This window comes from Synchiropus splendidus, chromosome 13 (genome assembly GCF_027744825.2).
Source record: "Synchiropus splendidus isolate RoL2022-P1 chromosome 13, RoL_Sspl_1.0, whole genome shotgun sequence".
In the NCBI taxonomy this organism is placed as follows: domain Eukaryota; kingdom Metazoa; phylum Chordata; class Actinopteri; order Syngnathiformes; family Callionymidae; genus Synchiropus; species Synchiropus splendidus.
Window position 1 is genome coordinate 15190662 of NC_071346.1, and position 19865 is coordinate 15210526.

The 19865-nt window shown below is 41.6% G+C and overlaps 1 protein-coding gene across 1 annotated transcript in view; it reads left to right on the forward strand.

The window, feature by feature from the left end:
- Positions 1-163: 163 nt before the first annotated feature.
- pappa2 (pappalysin 2) overlaps positions 164-19865 on the forward strand; it is a 53356-nt gene continuing 33654 nt past the window's right edge. The window contains exons 1-9 of the mRNA XM_053882616.1: positions 164-1610; positions 6369-6601; positions 6689-6916; positions 6995-7593; positions 13484-13632; positions 14664-14803; positions 14912-15065; positions 15937-16129; positions 16546-16682. Of these exons, the coding sequence (XP_053738591.1) occupies positions 728-1610; positions 6369-6601; positions 6689-6916; positions 6995-7593; positions 13484-13632; positions 14664-14803; positions 14912-15065; positions 15937-16129; positions 16546-16682 (2716 nt within the window). The 5' untranslated portion in view covers positions 164-727. The remainder of the gene's footprint in view (positions 1611-6368; positions 6602-6688; positions 6917-6994; positions 7594-13483; positions 13633-14663; positions 14804-14911; positions 15066-15936; positions 16130-16545; positions 16683-19865) is intronic.

Below are 19865 nucleotides of genomic sequence, written 5' to 3' on the forward strand. Positions count from 1 at the left end.
GTAGCACCCCCCTTACCCTCGCCCCCCCAGCCCCAACCACCCACTAACACCACACATCTCGGTGATATCAGGGCGGGCAGGGGCTCCCTGAAAAAAAGTTTGAGAATGAGAGAGAGTGAGAGAGACAGAGAGAGAGAGAGAGAGTGAGAGGGATGGAGGAGGATATTACTACTACTGCCGCATGGATCGGTGCAGAGGAGCAGCAATCACTTTCTGAGGCGCGCAAAACACCAAGAGGAGCTGGAAACTGACGAACAACACGGATTATTATTGCTCCAATATACTCCACGTACTTTAAATGCGCCTGGGAGAACTTTTTGTGACTAAGCTTGCAGACAGACCTTGGATCAGGACGCGCTAAATTCGGGTCACAATGGTCAGGTAAAATTAGTAGAGATGTTTTTTTAGTCAAAATATTTATTTTTTAAATCAAAATGAATTTGCATCGATGATCAATGCAAACATTTAACGGTTTGACGACTTCATTATTCAGCTGGTATTTCTGTTAAACAACTAAATGAAAGATCGCGGATGTTTAAGATAAACTCGAGTAATATTTCAAATATCCGCGCAAAGTGCAAGAAAGTCACCGCAGTGGCGTAAAAGGCGCGATTTATCGCTATTTCTTTTATGTGAAAATGAGTAGTGATTTATCTATCCCTCCTCACTTATAAATGAATCTAATACACAGGAAGATTCGTGCTGAATATTCGAGTTAATAAAAGAGATGTTGTTCATGAGACTACTGCCAGTCATCGTCGTCATCACGAGCACGTGGCTTCTCAGCCCAGTCCGCAGTCACCCGCGTGGCCAGTACAAACGTGTTTTGGTGCGGCAGGCAGACGGTGAACTGGCACGGTTGGCAGGTGAACCCTGCACCGTCTCACGAGTCCAGGGGTCCCGCCAGAAGACGTCACAACACCACCCTCCAGTGGCGAAGACCAGGACGAAACGCCAAGTCGTTCTTGCTTCTAAAAGTGGTCCTGCGGTTTGTGAGGGAGCGTGCGGGGGCGACATCGGGGTTCGGCCCGGAGCTGGAGCGGAGAAGATAAACCGGGGTGATGCGAAAGACACGCGGGCTGAGGCGGCGGACGCATCGGAAGCGCCCAAAACAACTTACGGCAGAGAAGTTGCAAATACATTAATAGACGAGAACAAGAGAAAGAGCTCCCCCTCGGGCGATGCGCAGCGCCCCCGACGCTCCAGGTCTGCGCGAAGCATCCACGGAACTTTTCTTTACCAGGAAGAAAGCAACTCTAGTTGGGGCAAAGTTGCCGCTGCGGATTCCAATGTCGTCCAGGCTGTCGAAAGTCTTCAGCAGGGAGATGTACGCTCGGCAACCGACACTCCGGAAGTCAGTATTGACTACTATTCTGGAGAGTTGGAGGAGACGGACTCCCAGTCGAGCCTGGCCCAAGTCAACGCTCTGCCATGGGGGAGCCCCGTGCCGAAGGTGGGCCCTTCCCGGATGACCACTCTCTACTTCCACGGGCGGCGAGAGCACCTCCGGCTCAAACCGGGCGCTGGGCTGGAGCTACCCCGGGATGAGTTCACTGTCGAGCTGTGGATAAAGCCGGAAGGAGGCCAGAGGAACCCGGCAATCATAGCAGGTGAGTGAGCGCAAGGTGTTGGACTTTTGTTGTGTTTGTAAAATGTCTACGTTCGCGCCAGTGACACGGTATATGGAAGACTATTGTTCAAGCACCAAATACTGCACCAAACATTAACAAGAGATGAAAATAAAAATAAAACTGTGTCTAATGTATCTTGATTATTGCCCCTGAAAAACAAGCGAATTATAGTTATGAATCCTCCCATTGTCGACTCTCTTTTATTAGCTCCTAAAAGGCTCCACTAATTTCTTAAAAAAAAAAAAAAAAAAAAAAAAAAAAAAAAAATATATATATATATATATATATATATATATATATATATATATATATATATATATATATATATATATATATATATTTATTTATTTTTAGAAATTAGTGGAGCCTTTGTATGTCTATATATATATATATATATATATATATATATATATATATTTTTTTTTTTTTTTTGAACGTGTTTACTATTTAGAATATTAATTAATAATCATTCTCTGATTCTATAGGGCTGTGTGTCTCAAGGACCTCTACTAATTCAATGAACTATGTGAAATGATGTGCCAAACTTTGTGTTGCTGTTTTATTAATTTGTGTCTTAAAAGTGTTCTTAAACAAAATAATTCATCAGGAAATTTGATTTTTACTGCTGGTTTGCCAGGGGACATGGGCCAGTGGCAGTGAATCCTTTCAAAGTGTGTTTACTATCCCTCGATGAGTCTCATTCTTTACAAAGCAGACTCGTCTCTGTAACCTTTGTCTTCTCACACTAAGTGTTTTTGCCAGGAGTCGGCATTACCACCAAGAATGGCTGCAAATGAAAGCTGCATATTTGACAGTACAACACACAAATCATCTGTATTTGAAAGGCTAAAAACTCTGTGGATGACCATAGGTGGGAAGGCACAAACTGTCACATTCACTCAGATTTACTCCAAGATCCAAGATCCACCCATTGCTCAACTTTTTTTTCTTCTTTGCTTCCTCGTGCACTTTTTTTGTGGCATACCCTTTCTCTTTGAAGAGACCTTCAGGAATTTGACAAATGCCTTGAAAAACAATCTCTTAATGTTTCTGGTACGCATAACTTGAACATGGTTTTTGGCCTTTCACATTGTTTTGGTCAGTTCAGTAAGTACATACTCCTACTTCAATATTGCTCTTTTATCTGTCAAATTTGACAGAGCAGACTTCATCTCAGCTCGGAGCAGTTCCAGGATTCATTTTCAGTAAATAGCCTTCTTGAAGTTCAAAATGAAATTCAGAATAATCAGGAAGAGGCAAGATCCTTTCTTCTTGCATGGTGCTATGATTTAAAGCAACAAAATGAAATGTGATCTAACTGTCACAAGGTCAGATAGAGAGGATCCAGCAGCAGATATGAAACCATGGCTTTACTGTTACTCTTGTCAGATTATTCAGGTGGTTCAGTCTGACAGTCCTAACCGATGTTATCGGCCGACCGGCGTCAGCAGCCCAATGCTAACACAATCATCTAAAATCTCTGCCTGATGCCTTTGGTGTTTCCTCAGATACAGAAAACCTGATAACGTGATGATTGGGTCTCGCCTATTGTCATGGAAAATGCTTGTGGAGTCCTGAGATTATGGTGTTCTGGCACGCACAAAGGCAGTACATAACAGAACAGGCTTGAACCAAGATGACAATCAGTGGACCATCTGAAATGGTGCACATCTTTCTGCAGGCTGACCTTAGTTCTCCACTAGATTCTATGGCAGCGCCTGGATTGAGGGGACGGCAATGGCTCCCTACTGTAAGGGGAAAGAAGGGGTTAGTTGGGTGGGCAGTTCGGAGGGATTTGGGATCCGAAGTTGCATGATCCATGATGTGGAGCGGGTGACATCAGGCATCAGAGAGTCTCCAAGTCCTGTTTTGGCTCCTGACCGTTGACCCAGAGTGTTCCTACTGTGGTACTTGGGGCCTGTAAAATTATGGAACAGAACTGGGTATGGTTGGGAGCAGTGATCTGCTGTTGTACAGAAAACTGAATCACCTGAAAGATAGTGCCCACGTTGCCTAATACAGTATGAATTTAGGCACCTTACATTCTTTATGTCAGTTAGGTTCTTATATTACACCAACTGTCTTAGTGGTTCAACCTCCGTTTAAACTGAAAGTTAAAGCACTAAAGGCATTTTAACCCAGGAAGGAAGCCGAAGCTTTACCTAACTGACGTGCCATCACATAAAAAACAATTCTCTAAGGGGGGCTGGTGCACCTGGACGTGTGTGTGCTTCTTGCTCTCCTGACAAAAAAAGCAAAGTGTCTCCAGATGGACTTACCGGTAAGCAAACCAGTTGAGCATTCCTCTCAGGGCCTCATTCATCCGGCTTGAGATCACATCTGACATTATAAGGGTAGGGGTACTGTCAGGTAATATGTGTCTGCGAGGAGTCTCTTCCATCCATCAGCCTCTCTGGTCTGGACTGGTGGTAAGCGCAAGTAAAGTGTTAAGCGCAAATCTACCTGCTGAGGCTGACTAGTGACAGTCAGTGGCAGCACACAATAAGATAACATTTGAATAACTCGAATAAGCCAAGTGGCTTCAAACCTTCTTATAGTTGTGTGATCCAGATAGCTGAGCTCTCTCACAGTTAATGAGAGCCAAAAAGCACTAGCTGCAACTGATGACACGGAGGGTTGGCTGATGTAGTAGTTCTTCACAACACCTTGTTCAGACCTGGAAATGTTATGCAAACAACAGACAGCTGGCATGACACAAATGACACTTCAGAACCTTGGCTGAGAACCTGTCAATTGAGGATTTGTAGCTATCCAGCCAAGGATAAAGAAGTGAAAGTCTGTAAGAAAGAGACTGATCTCCTCATGGTTGCTTCCTTGTTGCTACTGTCCGGGATGGGCCTCGCAACAGAAGTCTACCATGAAGAGCCTTACCCTTGACTCAAGTGTCTCATGGTACAGAAAGGCAGTCAGTTGTCTTGAGTCCAAAATAAAAATAATTGTTGCTCAATCTGACCATGTTGGTGTAGTGTTGCTGTAATCCTGGTGGGGGAGCAAGTAGATCAGGAGTTGGAGGTATGACCCTGTTAGGAGTCTCCTTTCCCCTTATGAGCCTGATGCTTTGGGGGACAGATTGTAAGATGATGCTCGTAGTTAAACAGCTGTTGGTTGCCCTTCTGGAACAGTCTTGTAGCACCCAGCCTCTTTGCATCATTGCATGGGACTGGGTTATTAGACAACATCTCAGCGACAAAAACTAAGTAGGAAGCCACCACATCTCTCCCTCTCTCCAAGCCAAGCTCGTCTGCATTGAAATGACACTTGATAAACATTTCTCAGTTTGGTCTGTAGAGCAGGGTGGGGGCTGTTACTCCTGATCACACTTCATTAAATAGGCCAGACACATTCCAAGTTTCACTCATCCAGCTTAAGAGCAGGAACGCACAGTTCTCTCGAAAGAGAGCCAGTAGCTGCTGGGGGATTGTGTGGCATCAGCCTGAAGAGAGTGCAAGGCTCTGAGGGTGGCCATGGCTGAAACTCATGCTCCTCACTGTCTCCGTCAAAGTTGGATATTGTTCAGCTAAGAGAAGTTGAGATGCACGCACCACCCGCTGAACTGAGTCCACGTCTGCTGGATCCATGTTCTTTAGCTTGTACTGTCATGAGGTCTAATAGGGTGCATCTAAATACTGACACGAGTTAAGAAATAGCAAAGTCCTTGTTTTTTTTTCTTCTTTTTTTGCTACAGGTCTCGGGTTTAGATGATTCAGGTGGTTCAGGCAGAGCAGATCAGGCTGTCATTCCCATGAGTGGGCTGCCTGATGCAAATACTGAGACTCAAATTAGACAAAGTTGAGTTGAGGCAGACGAAGACTGGAAGCTCAGTCTCCTCTTGAGAACTGATGGCACATGTAGTGTATATATATATATATATATATATATATATATATATATATATATATATATATATATATATATATATATATATATATATATATATATATATATATGATTTGAATGATTCAACTTATGATTGACAATTCATGTGATTTATTACAGCTTTGCTTTTTCAGGTCATTGTGCTCGAGCATAAAATGTTGTCTACTGGCACAAAGGAAGTTATTGTGGTATGAAAAAAATGACTGATGATGTGCAAGGACACTGGAAATAAGTATAATAATTGAAATAAATGAGATGATTTTCAAATCAATAGTTTTGAATCACATTTCTTTTGTTTTATCACACTCTTATACAGAAGGAGAAATCATTGAATCTACTTTTTCCAGTTTGTATGAGCTGTTGCTGTTGCTGCTTCTTAGGATAATCGGAATCAACAAACCATCCAGCCTAGTGAAGGCAGACTCTGAACACTGCTGCCTTAAGTCGGCAGCCACATTTCTATTGCATAATAACCAGTAGTTTATCTCTCCTCCAGGGGATGTTTTTGCACGGTAACATACTCACACATGGACATAGGCATTTACGCACACGCAGTGTTGAGGCAGGGTGAAGGGGTTCCCTGATCCTATACTGTCCTATTGTGAAACATCTGTCGAGCAGATGTGTATCTATGTGTGTGTGTTTTTGCAACCGATGGAACTATCAGAAATCTTGCCTGGGCTGAATGAGAAACCCATACTTCCCGCTGTTTGGGCTCTGTCTACCATTTCACCCTCTCTTCCCCCCGAAATTATTTGGCTCCAGTACACTTCCACTTGAACTTAATTTCTTTTCTGCAGAATTCTGTTCATATAATACAATGCTGTCTTCCTGCCGCAGGTGTGTTTGACAACTGCTCACGCTCACTGAGTGAGAAAGGATGGTCGGTGGGTTTTCGCACTGTGGAATCTGCTGGGACGAAAGACTCAAGATTCTATTTCACACTTCGCACTGACAGAGCAGTAAGGTCCACTACCATCTACAGCCACCAGCGATACCGCCCTAACATGTGGTCCCACCTGATGGCCACTTACAATGGCTACAACATGACTCTGTATGTGGATGGAGCAAAGGTGTGTGATCCCAGCACTTCCCTCTTTCTTTAATAGCCCTGTATGGATGCGTCATTGGAAGATCTCAGCTTGTGTTCTCTCTGGCAGGTAGGAGAGAGCAGCCTGCAGCTGGGGAACCTATATAGCCCTTTCATGAAGACATGTAGGACACTATTCTTGGGCAGCAACCAATCAGAGCAGGGACAGAGCTTCAGAGGCTATGTTGGGGGCATATCCTTGTGGAGCCGTGCTCACACTCCGCAAGACCTTCACAGGCTTCCACTCCAAATTGACAACAGTGCACCTGTCCTGAACATGTGGGCTGATTTCACCAATGTAAGAAAATTATCCCAGATTCAACCAAACATGTTGCTTTCTCCCTTGAACAATAGAAAATAATGTTTTAATTGCTAGGTGCATCAACTATGGACTCCTTTCAAAGCTGGCCCTTACCCAACCATTGTCACCACTCCATTTCCCGATGAGGAGCTTGTTTCTCCATTCCTGCCACCACCATGCGGCCTTACGCTCTGTGACAACATGGATGTCATCTCGGGCTACAACAATCACTGGCAGCTTCGAGGACCCAAACAAGCCCGCTATAGGGTTGTCAATCTGTCTGATGATAATGGAGAGAACCCCACAGTTTCCCAAGATCAGATCCATCTGCAACACAAAGCACTGAGTGAAGCTTTCCGCCCTTACAATATCAGTCTGGAGCTGAGCATCCACACTGTCAGGAACTCAAGCCTCAGACAGATGTTTATTCTCAGTAACTGTCGGATTGGGAAGATTGGGAACCGTCAATGCGATCCTGAATGTGATCACCCAAGGACTGGCCATGATGGAGGAGATTGTCTGCGACTGGGGCCATGCTATAACTGGAAGAGGCGGAATGGGGTGTGCAATATGGAGTGCAATAGCATACGCTATGACTACGACGATGGCGATTGCTGTGACCCAGAGGTGACTGATGTCTTGAAGACCTGCTTTGACCCCGAATCACCCGACAGGTGTGTTCCTCATTTTCTGATATTTTGCCTAGTTGTTGCAAAAAAAAATAAACAAAAGTAAAAAATAAGGTAAAATTAAAAGGCTGCGCCAAGAATTAATGGTCTATGACACCAGAAGATCACTAGAGACATCAACTAGGTAGTTGATGTCTCTAGTGATCAAATAGGACTGAGTCAATATGATTTGAATCCGATTCAATATTTTCCAGATACTGACTCGATTTATATCACAATTGGGGTTTATGTTGTGAGTCTTCAACCGATTCGATTTATATCACGGTTGTAATTTATTCATTTAAAAATACATAATAATGAAAATGCACATCACGGTTTCCCACACATTTTCTGGTTAAAGTGGTGACTGTGGTTGAATTTGTGTATTTATAAATGTACAAAGCAGTTTATGTGCAATAACAAAGTACCAGAACAGGTTCTGACAGTGATATTTTGGGGGATAAATTGTTCCAGTGATTGACAGTCTGGTTTATCACCGACCATTGTACAGATGCAGCAGGGGAGTCTCTGTGAGAGCCAGATTAAATAACCAATATCCAACTACTTTCCCTGCAATTCACAGCCCAGGGGCATCGATCACATAGATGGTGTTATCTACAATCCTCCAGAGCTATTCTAAACCACGGTTAGGTTGTGCAGTGACAGTTGCCTGTCTGATCTCAGCTACGGGAATCCAGCAACAGGTCTTTGGTCTCCATTTGACAATAGTTGGTGTTTGAAAATAAAAGCACACAAGTTTAATACTCGTGATTGAACTTGTGTGTTTGATGGGCAGCTCTGTTGAGCAAGAGACGCGCTTGAGCTGGACTTCCCTAAACTGTTCGTTTATGATTTGTTTAAGATTTTCTGGCTGACACACCACAACCTACTCTTTTAACATTGTTTTCAGTTATAACAGCCATCCACGCCTAATACTTAGATGTCCAACACATTAAAATTCTGTTGTAAAGATAGTCACTATCACGTCAGAGCAAAGCACAGATTTTCTCCAGGAATACTTGTAGGGCACTAGTCTGACTGTTGGGGATTAGAACAGCTGGCCACATTGTACGTTCAAAACAGATCTCCATAACTGATTCGTAAAAGGAACGATCCTCTCTGACTGATGGTGAAGAAACACTGACATTATGAGTCATGCTTGAATACAAATCTACAAGAACAGCAGAAGTTTTCCCCAAAATATCTCCTAGAAAATTCCAGCGTTGAGGACCCCTATACCACTAAAGCGCTGGGGAGAACCCTGAAGTGGTTCCAATCAGTTGGATATCAAATTACAAGTTTTAAGACTGGAGAAGAGAGCATACTTTTCCCCCTATCTTGTGGTATGAATGGACTCCAACAGCACTATTTCTCCACATGAGGTGAATATTATTCCGAGCACTCTGCATGCAAGGGGGCACCTCACAATGCAAGTACAAATTAGTTCTCTCAAGTTCCCTGCTTGAGATTAGAGAAGGTTTTCTGAAACAGGGACGGTGGGTTCAGAGGCCAAAGAACACATTTATTTTTACTAAACAACTTGAGTGGCAGCCTGCTGTCTTCTACTTGCTCTGACAGACAGGCTCATGCAGAGTTCCAAATAGCTTGCAAGAAGTCTCTCCATGAGGTGGTCGGCCCAAGATCTTAAAGACCTGTTGACTAAACCAAAGAACCACAAGGTTTTCAGTCAGCTGAAGGGAAATGAAACACAGGATTAATGTTGATGTCTGGAGTTGACAGATTCAAACAAGGATGTTTTTCAGCCACCAGGAAAGTGGATACTTTAATTCAAATAACCTCTCAAAACTTGTTATTATAATTCCATGTGCCGTAACACAAATCAATAAATCAACATTCTTGCCGGAACAAAATTACAGTCAGTGGCGTGTGGACCCCAGATTTCACAATTTTGCAAAAACATGCATAAAAAATGAGAGTCAAAGCAGTATTTTAATCCCAAGCAGAGAGAAAGCCTATCATTACCACTGTCACTGAAGACTCATTGGTATTTGTTGAAATATCCATTGTTTGCGAGCTTGTGTTTAAATGACAAGATCAAGTTTTAGACTTACCAAGTGCATTGCTATGCTATTTCTGGTACATAGATGGTAGCCATATAATGCTTGAAAACCTAGTCAGCACTCACGCCAAGATACTGGGAGTTTTCTGCCATCAACTGCAATGCTGCGTGTGTTGAAGTACGCTGCGAAACAAATCCTTGTGTTGACCTTCTCAGTGTAACCTCAGCTCAGCTCTGAGAGAACCTGCTGGCTTCTGGGGTTCTTTATGAGTGAGAGGGGAAGCTGGAGCGTGAGATTGACAGATGGATTGGTGCAGTGTCCTCATTCATTAGGATTCTGTACTGTAAAGGTGAAGAGACCAAGCACAAATATTGCCCCTTGTTACTCCATGGTCTGCATGTCTATAACTGATAGCAGTAAAGTATAGAACCTTTGGGATACAAGGTAAAAAAAATCACTTCACCTTACAACTTGTATTCTGTGAAAATGTGATGGTTTCCTGTCCATGTTTTATTTATTTATTTATTTGTTGATGACGAGCTGTGGCTATCACGAAGGTCAAGGTTTTCTGAAACTACTACTACTGTTTGATGCCTGGTGTATGGGCAATTGCAGCTGCTCTATCAGGACTTACAGGTATTTTCTGGATGTTGACAAACTTTTGCAGTCAAATGGTGCTCCTGAATTAACACGTTTTATAATGACCATTCATGTTATTAAAAGTTTGTGGGGGAGCCAGGTTTTATATTGATATTTGTGAGATGCCACCAAGTAAATCTTACATGTTTTTCGACCTAAATCCAAGACTGTCACTGTAATATCCTTGAATGCTAGGTGACTTAGTTTTCATCTTTTTGTCAATTTCTACTGTGTGGCAGCAGGTGGTTCAGTAAAAGGCCTCATGTTTTAGCGTATAGTTTCTATCTTAAGGTTTAATTGTCATTGCTATCTGTTACATAGAATAGCCTGTGTGGCAGATTATTTCTTTCTCAATTAATTATTATTTAATTTTTTAAATAAATAAAGGGCCCTACCGCAATTAAACTTGGGGAAGCACTGCTGCAAAAATGCATGCTTGTGTCTGAATGTGAGATTTAGAATTGTATCCTGCACAAATTACAGTTCACATTTCAATGCCCAATAAAAACATTATAGCATTGTTTCCCACACCTTAACTGTTGCGCAATCCCACAAACTCTTCCAACCGGCAAACCTGCTTTTAAACAGATGGACGTGCACCACGACGTTCCAAATAATTTCCTTTTTTCCTCTTCCAACCTGTTGCGATATCAGCCTAATAAATATTAAGTTGAAAGACTGAAAGACGCACCGTCATTTTGGCTTTTACTTCTCTGCACGTTGAAAAAGTATCAGTAAATATTAAGTAATAGTTATATAACCCAATTAAATTATATTATTTGAGCAATCATATTATTTGTTTATCATCTAAATGATGCCAGAGACAGTTACTACAGACTGGTGTAAGTGTAAATGAAAAGTGGGCAATACAAAATGTGCTTTTGCACATTTTTCAAAGAAAAGATTGTGTGGTTGTGTTTTGTATATGATTACTCACTAGATTTTCATGTCAGTTGAACTGCACAAAGGAGGCTGATGAATGTTGACCGCGGCCTTGCATGAACTCCAGTGCTGTGATCCTTGGAGCATCTTAAATCTCAGCCAGTCAGGCAGAGGCCCCAGGAAAACATTTTCATATTTACCGAACAACACAAGCACTTTGGGAGAGATTACATCAATGGGAGGATTAAACACATGATGTTTTTTTGGCTCCATCAGGGCACCTTTGGAAGGATCTTAATGTCATGTACTGCACATAGTGTTTGTGATAATGGTGCTTGCTATAATTGGGATCGCAAAGTAGCATCTTCCCTGGAGTATTGTGAAACTGCACCATGACAATTTTATGTGTATATTTAATTGGTGGTTGGAACAATACCAAGCACGATGAGCCAAGGAGAATTTTTATACAATCATTTCTATAAATGCTGATACAGTGGTAATTGAAAATAAAATGTTTGACGTGGAGAACCATAATCTCTTTTAAAGTACAGATGTGGTTAGTTTTATTGATCTAACATCACTCCACTTGAAGTAATGTTTGAGTCCACAGCTGGTCAAGGGCCTGCATTACCCAAGATGTGGAGTAGTTGGAATTAGGTGCGATTTGTCAGACCTGAATCTGGTCTGCACATGGATTTTGTCCTGGAAAATGTGTATAAAGTTAAGTTGCTACAACTAAAGAAATTTCTGAGAGTGAGAGATCATAATATTTCAAAATATTTGACATATTACATCCATAAAATAAGTTAAAATGTTATATTTCATCAAAAGTGTAGTTCCTAAAATATGGAGTGGAAACAGATAAAAAACGCTCAGTATATTCTGGAAAAAAACCCACTAATAAAATAAAATAATTAATAAAAAAAAAAACAGGAATCTCCAAGGAATAATTTATATGGTTTGCGTTAACACAAAAGGTTGCATTGACCGATTACTTCTGCTTCAAAGTTTGTAATAGCAACTAGTGGGATCTTGGTATGAGTGGTTGGTAGTACATCCATCACCCAAGATTAAACAACATTTGTAAATGTTACTCGACATAGAGGCTCTTTCACACACAGTGGTTTAGATGACTGGACGATCAATACTCCACACTGCTCAGTCGTGTATTTGTGAAGAAGAAGGGATGTAAATAGTCAGGATTATCATGCACTCTCTTGTTCATGTACTTGTGGCACCGTGTAAAAATCAGCACGATTATGACAAAAAGTAAAATCACAATTAACCAATCACAGCTTGATTTATTCTCTAGATATTTTGTGGTTAAAAAGAGTATTATTTAGTCTAATAAATGCAAAAGATATTGATGTGCAAGAGCACCAAGATGAACTCTCAGGCTGGGCACCTTAACTAGACAGCACAGGCTGTTGCAGTTTTTCTATGTCAGTATAAATCACGTACCTGAGTGAAAGATTCATAAAGATTGAAGTAGACATGTAGGTAAGATCACTTAAAATGAGATCGACCACAACAGAACCCAAACTAGTCAAAACTGAGGGGAGCACTTTTAAAAAAAGGAGGACCCTAACTTTAGACTTATAGATCACTATAGCTTCATACTACATTCAACACAACACAATAGTAAATAGCTGATAAGCTGTTTGTGGCAACAGCATTATGGCTATTTGTGCTGTTGAAGGGGACTGACTCATGTGATCTTGTGACGACCAACATGACATGTCCCAAAGTAGATGAGGTGTCGTGAAACAGTATTGCAGGGTTGATGAAACAGTCTCCCTATTTTCAGAGGCCACCAGATGGCGCTCTTGGTTTAGAAATGATTTGGACTTGGACAACATTTTACAGAAGAAAATCAGGCTACTGGGTCATGAAACCTCATCTACCCGTCACTGGAGCGTGGCATCACCTACTGTGTCTGTGATGTGTACAGAGATGTCCCTGTTATCAGCTGTTTTTGTCAACATGACCTTTCGTGTGGCTGTTGTTGAGGAGTCTTCAGGTGTCTTTCTGGACAAACCCCCTACACTGGAAAAAATCCGGGGGAGGACCCTGGTCATTTAGAGACACAGGTGTGCCACTTAAAGAAGCTGTGGATGGGTCAATATATTCATTTAATTTGGATGTAATGGGTTGGTTAATTGACACATTTCTGTCTATTGATGTTTTGTTACCCTCTGGTCAAAGACAGTCAGTGTTTTCACTGGCCACTGTGAAAACACTGACTGGTTCCAACAGTGTCTGTTAGTCACGATTTGCAATGTTTACATTTATCAGAATATTTCCTCTTTTTTGTTGTTTGCCAAAATGCGCTCTCCTCTTCTGTGGTTCTCCAGGGCTTATATGAGTGTAAAGGAACTGAAGGATGAGCTTCACTTGAGTGGCTCAGACACGCTCAACGTTTTCTTCGCCAGCAACTCAGTGAGGGAAGAACTGGCAGGAGCAGCTACCTGGCCCTGGGCGAAGGAGGCCCTCACCCACCATGGTACTTTGAAATTCTGATGTCAAAATGGCCCTTTAACTAAATCTCTCCGCCAATTCCACTAAGTCTCTAATCTGTTTGTTTACTTTGGATCTTCCTAATTTCCTTTACTTCCCTTTCTCCCTTGTCCATTCTTTCATTACTGCTTTTTTTTGTCTCCTTTGGTGGTATCCGAACTGAGAGAACAAGCTGGGAGATATTTTCCCAGCTTGTTGTCTTTTTCCTCTTTCAATCATTAGGCCCTGTTCCAGCGGAACCCTACAAGAATCAAACAAAGGAACGGCAGTGTGGGCTATGCACAATTGTTCCCACCCATACCTACTGGCCAGCTTTTCTTCACAATCTCTCTTCTTCTGGTGCCTGGCAAACTCTTGAGAAGGAGACACCTGGAATGCAGCCAAGAAAAGAGAGTCAAACGGCCAACTGAAGGATTTTAGAATATTTGTGATGCATAGCTCAACTGAGTTGGACTCTATCAACACTGTTCTTTTAGTGTGATTCTAAAATGTTCTATGATTTACTTTTTTTCTTGTTTTTTTTTCAACGTCTCCATCTGTTTCTGATGGCCCTGTGTTTTTACCTGAGTGTCTGTGATGGAGTCAAGAGTAATGCATGAGGTGTTTGGTTTAGAAGGTGACGTATTGAATTCATAGTGTTGGCCATGCTTGTTCTTTGTAGGGTTACATCTGACTCAGATCACATGAAAAGCACACATTATATTTGCCATTTCACCTGCTGTCTTGTGTAGAATAATTATCAAGCGTCAATGTGACAAAACAAACAAGAATTTGATACTGTGGTTTAAGTAGGGGTGTCAATAGATACATTTTTTAATCTCAATTAATCGCACTAAGGACAAGTTAACTTGTCTTTAATGGCAAATTAATCACACATTTTGAATCTATTCTAATGTAATTTAAAGAGAGATTTAAGAGAGCAGTCTAAAATGTATCTTTTGACAGCCCTAGGTTTAAGTTTAACAATTGTTTCAGTAAAATGTGCAGAAACAAGCTTGCTTGTTTGGCTCTCCACAGGTGGAATGGTGCTGAACCCACTCTACTTTGGTAAAGACGGTCACCACAACACAATGATTCATGAAATGGGACACATCTTTGGACTCTATCATGTCTTCAAAGGCGTGAGTGAACGGGATTCATGTGAAGACCCATGCCGGGTAAGATCTGCATCCCAACAATCTGACTCACACGACGAAGACTCTATTGAGTTTTACAGTTGTGTTGTGATCAGCCTTACGTTTCAAGTTACAGATTTTTGTGTGCAGGAGACAACGGCATCTATGGAAACGGGAGACCTCTGTGCCGACACCGCACCGACAACCAAATCCAAATCCTGCCATGATCCCGGAGCTGTCAACGATTCCTGTGGAGCCGTCATGTACCAGAACACGCCGTTTAACAATTATATGAGCTACACAGGTACACCTAATCCACTTGTTATTAAGAGCAGGTGTTGGAAGTAATGGGGATGCTTATGATGGCGTAGTGTGAGTTCAAACAACACGCAGTGAAACTCATAAAGACTGTAGGTTTTTGTCTGAAGCTGAACTAGGCCCAGTGTTTCAAGAGATTTACTGAATTTCACGACAAAACCCACCACAACTCCTGCTTCTAAAACCAGTTAAAGAAAATGGGACCTGTACTGTATCGCCATGTCCTCTAAAAGTAGAATGCGTCTTGACAAATCTGTACATAAAGTCAAATATATAAATAGATTGTATATGGATTTCACGGTTGTTACACATTACCACAGTTGACTCCTACCTACTTCTGTTCAGTGTCGGTGCGCATTTTCACCAATCACGTGTGACTTCTACAGAAACAAAAAAAGAACAGTGCTGTTCATAATGCATGTCGTTGTCATTCAAGTCGTTCACTTTAGCAAAATGTGCGCAAAACTAGTTTAGACCTGTATTCAGCAGCTACTTAAACACGAATTTTCCGTGTGTAGTGCAGCACTAGCTGCATTGTTGGTGTGCTGCAGTGAAATGGCCCCTGCTGAAACACTTGTGGATGTTGTTTAGGGAATTCATCAATATAGTGGTATATTGAAATTAGATAATACTTTAGATTGGGGAACGCCTCCTAATAACTAATAAGTAAGTACTTCATAATGATTAATTCTTGGCTAATATTCTGACAATACACATACAAGTGAGTAGTTTATCGATGGTAATATATGTTCTTTCATCTAAAGACCAACACCATTTGATAAACAACAGTATGTTCTGCTGATCCCATTTCGAGAAAGTCATAAACTGATTGTTTTTCCTCGGATTCTTCTGCCCAGACGATAACTGCACCAATCATTTCACTCCCAACCAAGTGGCCAGGATGCACTGCTATCTTGACTTGGTCTATCAGAAGTGGCTGATAGATGCTCATCCAGTTCCAGTCCCACTGGCTCCGATTGTTACTGGTCAGAGTGCTGACTCGGTTTCTCTCTATTGGCTACCTCCTGTTAGAGGTCCTCTTTATCAGAGGTAAGTACGCGTTTTTATGATGTTAACATGCACACTAACATGCCCCACAACATCCTATTCAGTGGAAGGAAAGAAGCTTTCTCCACTTCTACTTACTCTTATCTAGGTGAGTAGGCAAAGGAGACATAGGAATTAAAGTTCAATTTTTAATAAGAAGACAAGTTGTACATCCAATCTTAATCTTCATCGAATTTTGTGTGTGGATATGTTGCGGGTAAATATATCATAACTCCCAGGTACTGGCCAATGAGCTGAGCACGACCTCTTCATTTGCGAAAAACCACACATAAAATAATGCTTGACAAAGAGGAGCGTTTCCCCTCACGAGAAAAAAAAAAGAATAAAATAAACCCCCAAAACAATGTGTCCCTCTCTAAACATTGTATTTCCTGATACCATTTCCCTTTTTTCTGCAGCTCCTCCCTGCAGGCGCCAGACCACATTAACTGCAGAGACTGTGAGAGAGACAGTGTTTTCCATCAGTATGCTTATGAGGCGTCCTCGCCACGGATCTGTCACACGTCTGGCTATTGGACCCCCGAGGAGGCTGTTGGTGAGTGCTGTTATAGGAGTGCATGGTTTTAATGTAAACAGTGCTTTAAAATTGATTTCAAATTGAATTCACCATCATCACAGTTATTTGGGTTTTTATTTCAAAGTTAATTCAATATTGTACAACAATAAAATATTTAAATAATATGCAAAATCTAAATAACAATAATTTAATTGTAATATTTAACCTTCATTGTTGTACTCCAAAAGGTTTCCAGCTCGAAACACCAGTACGTCCACATGGTCTGACTTTAGAGAAGAGTGGCGCCAAACATTTTTTTGTCATTTTTCATGAGATACTTTTGGGATGAAATCATTCCTTTGATTACAAAACTTCTGTACTGAAGCGCTCTTTCTGCCATCACTGCAGCATGCTCAAAGTCAGAGGGAGCGTTTGGTTTATCCACCACATTCAAAGCTTGAACGTGAGCGATTGTATTTATGCACTTCCAAATTATCGTTGCTTTTCAGAACACTGTTGCAATTGTGAGACATGTCCAGTTCAGCATATCTTTTGGGTTTGCCCCCACTGCCGTGAAGCAGGGACAGTGGATCAGACCAGTTCCTACCATGTTGGCAGCAACTGCACAGTCCCCATTGTTGTGGCTACTGTCCAGCTGAGACACAAAGAGGGGGTATAGCAGTCCAGGCGGCTGGGCACATCCATATTGACAAGCTTACACACTACAGCTGTTTCGTGATTCCAACTAGTGCCCCGATCTTGCTGTCAGAGTTGGCAGGCCTGAATCGAGTCAAGGAACACAATATGTGTCCAATTTCTGCAGTTTTCAACTTTTTTTTGCACATTCCTCACCGTCACCTGTCACTTTGTTGCTCTTCTTTCATGTCTATGTATTCCACTCATGCTTCCCTTATCAATGAAAAAATGATAATGACATACAAAACTACATAAATTACACTCTTGATATTCAGTTTTATGTCATTTGGTAAATACACAAGAGCACTTCACATCATCATGAGCCTGACTCCTGCACCTACAACAGCAGCGTGAAGCAGAAGGCACAATAAACACCAAGTAACATCACAAGTAACAATGAAAGCTTACCCAAGTTCTACCCAGGATTTTTCACCAGCGTGTGCAGAAGTTGGGTGGACGAGGCTATGGCGCTAAGGTGCTGGGGAGAACATTGCTTCTGCACAAAACAAAACAAAAAGGGGTTTGGGCACTGGGGGCCAGTCTTTAAGCGTCAGCTCACTGTGCGCTTACTGACTGCAGACATTAAGGGTCAATTTATTTCCTATTTTAGCGACACCGTCGGAACTCAGATGTCAAACTGATAAAGTGTATCTTCAAATGGGTACGGTACATTCTTGTACAAACATTCAAACCTGAGAGGTGAAAATCTGGTGTACACATTTTTAAGTCCGAGAATTTTATATCGTCTTATTCTTTAAAATAACAGCTGACAGGGATTTGAAGTTAAAAAATGTCCTCCAGCCTTTGGTGCACTTACGCAACCAAACACGCACGTCCGCACACACACATTCTTGCCTTTAAACTTCAGGTGCGTGCAAGACTAATGCCTGCTGGAAAAGGAAAAGTAGAAAAGCAGAAAGGCTCCAGAACTCTGTGCCTGTCTTGATTTAGCCACAGCGAGAACAAGCATTATTGGAAAAAGTAACAAGTTGGAGTAATGTTTGGATGCTGCTTAAACACTGGACCACTATCATAAACAGAATTCCCTTCCACAGTGTGTCTCATTGCACTGTACTTTGAAACATTACACTTTTGTGGAAGCACATGGCTCTTGTTATGGCGATCATCATTTTTGGAAAGGAGCTGTTTCCTTTCATATTTTTAAAGCATAAAAATGGAAACTGGTGGTAAACAAGTGAAAAACCTACTCTGAAATACAGAAACCTATTCACAGATGGACACATTTCTATAACTGGTGGGCGGTTTTTATGATAAAGACTGTCCTCTAAACAGTGGTGCACAGAGCTGAGCAGACCAACAGCGTCCTGGCTTTCTAACCTCAGAGTTTTCAACGCACAGGACGACTCTGTCTGCTTGTGAACCTGGGCAACATCACATCCAGCAATGGAAAGGAGAGTGGACACATTCAATTTGTACCAAACATTAGTTAAATAGTAATACACTGTTGGCGCTGGACATTGTTGGCAAAACCTCTGTTTACATCCCCTCTAGTGAAAGCTGTGGAAAAGGTAACATGTCTCCTTTTCCACTGCCATGAGTGCTCCGTTTTTGTGGCCGAGGGTATGCACCAAATCCCATCCTCCTGTAGAGAGGGATTTAATAGGTTTACGGGCAGCATCAAGCATAAAAGTGGGGTTTAATTTAAAAATGAGGGTGTTCAAGGAGGCAATAAAAGGTGCATCACGTTGTTCATTGTACTACAGTGTGCCGTGAATGGCTGTGGTTTTGGTTCCGCCTGCCAAGATTGGATCATTGTCCTGCAACGTCTGTATCCATTTTGATTTGCTCGACGTGGGAAAGTATTCACGATCGTCTGAAAGTTATTTATGTTTTATGTGATTCTCTTAATTATATAAGTCATGAAAAGAAGTTGTTTACTAGACCTTGTTACTACGCTACAGAAGACCAAGCTCCCATCAACAGCATGGATATTTTTTTCAACATGTCAAAGCTGCAGTGAAAGAAAAACATGACAAAACTACATTTAAATGTTTCTTCACAGTCACATTGCAAAACAATTAGTTTGCACTGGAGCTGTGGGCCTAAAGGTGAAGATAGAGACTAGGCTCATCTGCAGGACCCAAATTATTCGCCACTGTCGGCAGATTGTGGCAACCAATGTTAGTGCTTAAAATACTATGTCAGTGTTTGGGAAATCTGTGGTCTTGGCAGCATCAATTACAGATCCTTCTGAACAAAACTGCCAAGGTTGACCTTTAATGTGGTTAGCATCGAAGATCCACTGTCGGACCTTCATCCAAAGCTGGCAAATATCTAATGCTGAAATGAAAATAAGTTCTTGAACGTCTTAATATGCCACGAGGCACTTGGAATTATCGTATGCATTTCTTTACAGATACCGTTTACAAGTTTCAGAACTAGTTTGCTAACAGTGCTACAAAAATGGATTCAAATGACCTCCTGGTCATTTTATTTTGATAGCGAGAAATAAAAAAAATGAGTCATATTTTGAGTGGGATTTCTAAAATCCTGTCCACAAAACAA